The sequence below is a fragment of the Entelurus aequoreus genome, linkage group LG06, assembly GCF_033978785.1.
Source record: "Entelurus aequoreus isolate RoL-2023_Sb linkage group LG06, RoL_Eaeq_v1.1, whole genome shotgun sequence".
Lineage (NCBI taxonomy): Eukaryota > Metazoa > Chordata > Actinopteri > Syngnathiformes > Syngnathidae > Entelurus > Entelurus aequoreus.
In genome coordinates, this window is record NC_084736.1 from 25,163,160 (window position 1) to 25,170,659 (window position 7,500).

General features: G+C 37.1%; 1 protein-coding gene across 2 annotated transcripts in view; it reads right to left on the reverse strand.

The window, feature by feature from the left end:
- The window catches only part of LOC133652024 (protein shisa-6-like), a 130,703-nt gene that overhangs the window by 76 nt on the left and 123,127 nt on the right, over window positions 1–7,500 (reverse strand). For both annotated transcript variants that reach the window (XM_062050332.1, XM_062050331.1), the window contains exons 7-8: window positions 7,450–7,500; window positions 1–829 (exon numbers count right to left, since the gene is read on the reverse strand). The exon at window positions 1–829 is cut by the window's left edge and continues 76 nt beyond it; the exon at window positions 7,450–7,500 is cut by the window's right edge and continues 78 nt beyond it. In XM_062050332.1, the coding sequence (XP_061906316.1) occupies window positions 237–829; window positions 7,450–7,500 (644 nt within the window). In that variant the 3' untranslated portion in view covers window positions 1–236. The remainder of the gene's footprint in view (window positions 830–7,449) is intronic.

The window sequence follows — 7,500 nt, forward strand, 5'->3', positions numbered from 1 at the left end:
CACATTGGAAAAAGTTTGGACACCCCTGATCTAGAAGGACGCAAGAAGCTTATTTACAGTCTTTGCTAGCATGAACGCTAACGTTGTGCTTGTTAACCGTCCAGCCCGCCTCCTGATGGGCGGGGCCAACTCAAGCCTCACAGGTTCAGTTACAAAACGGAGGATCCCTCGCCGTGGCGCCGCTTCAAGCCCTTTTGACTATCGCCGGCAGCAGGAAGCTGAGGAGCAGGAAGCGGTCAAACGGTCACCTCGTTCTTCCCGCCGCGGTACGTGTGGTGGTGTCCCGGGATGAACTGCAGGTGGTCCACCGTGTGCGTCCGCCGCGAGGCGAAGGCCTGCCTCTTGCCGGCGCTGGCGTGCTGGCTGATCGTCAGCGTATTGTAGGCGTCGCCGGGCTGAGAGTGCATCTTGGTCATCTTGTGGCGGTCCATGACGGGCGTGGTGGGGAGCAGCATGTCGGCGTGGGACATGGCGCGCGCCATGGCCTTCTCTCGGAACTTGTCACGCCGCATGGCGGGCGACAGCAGAGGATCCTGGGAGTGCAGGCGGTCCGCCGACAGTAGCTGCTCGTCCGAGAGGTGGCGGCTGCTCCCGTACGCCGCCGCCGCCACCGCGCCGTACGAGGACAGGCCGTAGTCCCCGCGGCGCGGCGTCCTGGGCGGGGACAGGACGTGGTCCTGGGACAAGGCCCGCTGCACGCGGCGAGGGCGCTGACGCTGCTGGTGGTGATGGGGCAGGTCGTTCATCTTCATCATGTGGGCGGGGCCTCGGCCGCCAAAGTCAGCGTGGTGATGCTTCCTGCCATAGAAGTCATCCACGTCCTTGTCACCTGACACACAAAACAATCTCGTCAGGACAAACTAGAGACAGAGAGCGCAAGATGGCCGACATTGATGGTCATCGTGCGTGATGATGTCATCGGTCAAGGCACAAGGCGGAGGAGTTATTTCTCTCACCTGACTCCGCCCCCTTTCCTTCCTAATGACCGCTCAGTCTATAGCAACGTTGCCTCTCTTATCTTTCTTTACATTTAGCATGACATCACACTCAACACAACATGGCCCCGCCTCCTGATGTAAAGATTCAGTCTGACGACTACCTGCTAGCTGTGCATCACTTCCTGTCTTGATTCATTACTCAGCATCAACGCTGCTGGCGAGTCCTCGCCATCATTATCGCCATCATCATCATCATCACAATTAGCACGACGGCGAGCGGTGATACAGAAGGAAGTTGCTAACGAGTGCTAATTAGCGTCTGTCATGTGACATGCTTCCAAAACCATTTTTATTAAAGCTACAAATTAATGTTTGTTTCTTCCTTTTTAACACATGAAGACATTTTTTTTAAATTTGAAATGTAATTTACATTTTTCAGGTGTTATATTGGGATTAAAATGTTTATATGTGACTTATTGTGTTTTTAATTGTTTCATCAGGTTTGAATGTAATTTAATGTTAACTAACATTTTCATGTGACAACATGTCATTTAATGCATTTTTTTGTGTTTTATTATGATTTATTGTTGGGTTTTATTGTGTTTTAATGTCAATTACTGGGTTTTAATATAACTGAATACCTTTTTTATTTGTGTTGTTATGTGATTCAATAGGTTTGAACCTGATTTACAATTTAATTCAATTTATTTTAATTTGAGTTAATATGATTAAGAATGATTAAATACAGGTAATGTGATTAAATATGAGTTAATGCGATCTGATTAAATATGAGTTAATGTGATCAAATATGAGTTAATGTGATTAAATGTGATAAAATATGAGTTAATGTGATTACATGGGAAACATGAGTTAATGTAATCAAATGTGATTAAATATGAGTAATGTGATTAAATGTGATTAAATATGAGTAATGTGATTAAATGTGATTAAATATGAGTTAATGTAATGACATGGGAAACATGAGTTAATGTGATCAAATGTGATTGAACAGGAGTTAATGTGATCAAATGTGATTAAATATGAGTTAATGTGATCAAATGTGATTAAATATGAGTTAATGTGATTAAATGTGATAAAATATGAGTTAATAAGATTAAATGTGATTAAATACGGGTCATGAGATTAAATATGAGTTAATGTGATTACATGGGAAAATATGAGTTAATGTGATCAAATGTGATTAAATATGAGTTAATGTGATTACATGGGAAAATATGAGTTAATGTGATCAAATGTGATTAAATATGAGTTAATTTACTTACATAGGAAAACATGAGTTAATGTGATTAAAATGAGTAATGTTATTTAAAAGGACTAATGTGTTTGAATGATGTGAGTTAATGTTAGTTAATGTGAATACATGTGAGTTAATGTGATCAAATATGAGTTAATGTGATAAAATATATCAATATTAAATCACACTTGTGATTTAGGGCTACTAAGGCTGAAACGACGCGTCGACATAGTCGACGTCATCGGTTACATAAATACGTCGACGCCGTTTTTGTGCGTCGACGCGTCGCATATTTACGTCACACTACCGTCATGGCGAAGCGCAAAGCAGGCAATCAAAGCAGACGATGCGAGCGGGGGGAAAAAGCACGCCAAAAGTCGTCAAAAGTGTGGGAGTATTTCAATAAACGGCCTAATAATGTTGTTGTATGCACACTGTGTCGAGCGGAAATGGCCTATCATAGCAGCACAACGGCTATGAACGAACATTTGAAAAGAAAACCATCAACTAGTCAATCGTCCGCGTGAGCATACGTTGTCATCATTACACAAAAACATGAATGTGTCATTTGTATCTGCTAGGGGTGTAACGGTACGTGTTTTGTATTGAACCGTTTCGGTACGGGGCTTTTGGTTCGGTATGGGGGTGTACCGAACGAGTTTCTAAGCTAAAGTGTTAACAAGCTGCTTTGCTCCTTCTGCCTCTGTCTCAGCACGCAGCATTGTCCCACCCACACAACCATCTGATTGGTACACAGAAAGCATTATCAGCCAATCAGCAGTGCGTATTCAGAGCGTTAGCAGTCAATCAGCAGTGCGTATTCAGAGCGCATGTAGTCATCGCTTCAGCGTCGAGCAGATAGGTGTTTAGCAGGTGAGCATCAGGCAGCGGACTCTCCCCAAATGATAATAAACACCTCCCAGTCAACTACTAGTAACATTGTAGTGGATTGTCCGAAGCTTAAACAGGCAACAAAAGTAGTTTAGTACAACAAATTTATTTACCCATTATCAGAAGTGCAGGTTGAATTAAGTTGGCCGTTCAGACAGACCACATGTTACTCCGGAGTAAACAAGACACACACAAGCCAAAATCACTGTCGAGTTCCGGTCTTCTGCCATTTTTTATATGTCTCTTGTGCGTCATTGTTTGTTATCTAATGCGTCATGATTGTTTTGTTTTGGTTTTGTCTGTTCCAAAACAACCTTGTATCTCTTAGTCATATTTGGAAATTCTAAACATTCTGTAGACAGGTTGGCACAACTCCATATTCACCTTTGTCCCACTGGCACAGAATAGAAGAGAAATTAAGTGAGCGTACATTCTTGATAGACATGCAATATAGGTCAAAGGTCAGAAATTCTACTACACATCACTATGAACCCGTTGACCTTCTAGAAACTTAAACTGCAGCTCAGCTCACTCGCAGTCCTGGTTTGAGGTGAAGGCTAATTAGCTCTCAGTTCCAGCCACATCGACACCTTCTGAGCGCCTATTTTCAGCTGCTGGGAATATTGTAAACATGAAAAGAACCAGAGCATGTAGACATGCTAACCTTTCTTCATTACAATTGTTAGACACTCACTGGAATGAGTAGAATTGGTTATTGTGTACTGTGTTGGACTGGATGTTTATTTTGCACATTTTAAAAGCAATACTTAATGTTTACAGTGCTCCAGAATATTTAGATTGGCACTTTTTTGTATTGGATGTTTATCTTAATTTTTGCACATTTTAGCAAATAAGCAATACTTTCACTTTTGTTGAAATGTTTACACTGTTGTTACAGAATATTTCGTTTTGCACTTTTTTGTATTGGATGTTTATCTTTATTTTTGCACATTTTAAAGCAAAATAAGCAATACTTTTACTTTTGAAATGCTTATACTATTGCAGAATATTAAGATTTGCACTGGATGTTGACTTTTATATTTGCACATTAAAAAGCAAATAAGCTACTTTTAATTTTGTTAAATGTTAAAAGTTTTAAATGTTTACATTATTACAGAATATTTAGTCATGTTGTTGTCAATGTTGACTGAGTGGCCATACTTCTTTTTTTTTGTAAATAAAAGCCATGCCTTTTGAAAAAACTGGCCTACATTTATTTTTTCATCTTCATTTTGAATAAAAAAATAATCGGTAAAAGGAAAAATAATCTATAGATTAATCGAAAAAAATCTATAGATTAACCGAAAAAAATAATCTATAGATTAATCGATACAAAAATAATCGTTAGCTGCAGCCTTAAGGGCTACATAAATAAACATTGATTGATTGATATGAGTTAATGTGATTGAAAGTGTGTTAATGTGGGACGGCGTGGCGAAGTTGGTAGAGTGGCTGTGCTGGTTACTGGGGTTCAATTCCCACCTTCTACCTTCCTAGTCACGTCCGTTGTGTCCTTGGGCAAGACACTTCACCCTTTGCCTCTGATGGCTGCTGGTTAGCGCCTTGCATGGCAGCTCCCGCCATCAGTGTGTGAATGTGTGTGTGAATGGGTAAATGTAGAAATACTGTCAAAGCGCTTTGAGTACCTTGAAGGTAGAAAAGCGCTATACAAGTATGACCCATTTATCATTTATTAAATACGATTACATATAATTTACGGTGATAACAAGTGATTAAATATGAGTTATATGATTAGATGTGAGTTAATGTAATCAAAAGTAAGGTAATGTGAGTAATTATGAGTTATTGTGATTAAATGTAAGTTAATGTGATTAATTATGAGTTAATGTGATTAAATGTGAGTTAATGTGATTAAATGTGAGTTAATGTGATTAAAATGATTTAATATGACTCAATGTGAATACATATGAAGTAATGTGCTCAAAAGTGAGGTAATGTGATTAAAAGTGAGTTAATGTGATGAAATATGAGTCAATGCGATTGAAAGTGGGTTAATGCGATTAAATATAAGTTAAGGTGATAAAATGTGATTAAATATGAGTTATGTGATTATAATAATAATAATAATAATAAATGGGATTTATATAGCGCTTTTCTAAGTACCCAAAGTCGCTTTACATGTTAAAAACCCATCATTCATTCACACCTAGTGGTGGTAAGCTACTTTCGTAGCCACAGCTGCCCTGGGGTAGACTGATGGAAGCGTGGCTGCCAATTTGCGCCTATGGCCCCTCCAACCACCACCTATCATTCATTCAACATTCATTCACCGGTGTGAGCGGCACCGGGGGCAAGGGTGAAGTGTCCTGCCCAAGGACACAACGGCATGGTAAGAGGCAGGGAGCGAACCTGCAACCCTCAGGTTTCTGACACGGGCGATCTACCCACTATGCCATGCCGCCCCAATTAAATGTGAGTTAATGTGACTAAATAGGAATTAATGTGACTAAATGTGAGTTGATATGTTTAAAAGTGAATTAATATGATTTAATGTGAGTTAATGTGATTAAATATGAGTTAATGTGATTTAATGTGAGTTAACGTGATTAAAATGAGTAATGTGAGTAAAATTAGTAATGTGTTTGAATGTGAGTTAATGTGATTAAATATAAGTTAAGGTGATAAAATGTCATTAAATATGAGTTGTGTGATTAAATGTGAGTTAATGTCATTAATGTGACTAAATAGGAGTTAATGTGACTAAATGTGAGTTGATTTAAAAAAAAAAAGTAAGTCGATATGATTTAATGTGATAGAATTTGAGATATTGTGATATATTGTGAGTTAATGTGATTAAAATGAGTAATGTGATTAAAATGAGTGATGTGTTTGAATGTGAGTTAATGTGAATAAATGTGAGTTAATGTGATCAAATGAGTTAATGTGATTAAAAATGAGAAAAGGCGATTGAAAGTGTGTTAATATGATTAAATACGATTAAATATAAGTTAAGGTGATAACATGTGATTAAATATGAGTTATATGATTAAATGTGAGTTAATGTAATTAAAAGTGAGGTAATGTGATTAAATGTGAGTTATTGTGATTAAATCTGAGTTAATGTGATTAAATGTGAGTTAATGTGATTAAAATGATTTAACATGATTCAATGTGAATATATATGATGCAATGTGCTGAAAAGTGAGGTCATGTGATTAAAAGTGAGTTAATGTGATTAAATATAAGTCAATGCGATTAAATGTGATTAAATATAAGTTAAGGTGATAAAATGTGATTAAAAATAAGTTATGTGATTAAATGTGAGTTAATGTGATTAATGTGCCTAAATAGGAGTTACTGTGACTAAATGTGAGTTGATATGTTTAAAAGTGAGTTAATATGATTTAATGTGAGTTAATGTTATTAAATATGAGTTAATGTGATTTAATGTGAGTTAATGTGTTTAAAATTAGTAATTTGATTAAAATGAGTAATGTGTATAAATGTTAGTTAATGTGATTAAATATGAGGTAATGTGATTAAATATGAGTTAATGTGATTAAATGAGTTAATGCGATTGAAAGTGTGTTAATGTGATTAAATACGATTAAATATAAGTTAAGTTGATAACATGTGCCGAAAATGAAATTTCAGTTCTTATGTGTCTTGTACATGTTAAAGAATGGACAACAATAAAGCATCTTGAATCTTGAATCTTCTTATATATGAGTTATGTGATTAAATGTGAGTTAATGTGATTAACAGTGAGGTAGTGTGATTCAATGTGAGTTAATGGGATTAAATGTGGGTTAATGTGATTGAAATGATTTAATATGATTCAATGTGAATACATATGAGGTAATGTGTTTAAAAGTGAAGTAATGTGATTAAAAGTGAGTTAATGGGATTAAATGTGACATAATGTGCCTAAAAGTGAGTTAATGTGATTAAATGTGACGTAATATGCCTAAAAGTGAGTTAATGTGATTAAATGTGACGTAATGGGATTAGAAGTGAGTTAATGGGAATACATGTATATTAAAGTGGTTTAATGTGATTGACTGTGAGTTAATATGAATACAAGTGAGTTAATTTGAATAAATGTGAGTTCATGTGATTAAAAGTGAGTTAATAAATCCTTCATGTACTGAATCAAAAATATTCAAATTCAAGGATTTGGTGCATTTGCCAACAGCTAACATTTTGTCACAAAGCAAAGTTTACCGACAACAATTCTTCTCAACAAAAGAGGAGAAATATGACCTGAGAGAGAAATGTGACTTAAAACATTTGTATGCACGTACAACACTTAAAACCTGCAGTATATCAGCATGTGGAATGAATGGATGAATAAACATTGTGCTACTATGATCCACTTGAAGAGGCGGGGTCAAGAGTGTTTACTTAAGTCTGATTGGAGGCTCAGCTCGTAGGCGGGCGGCAGGTGGTTGAGGT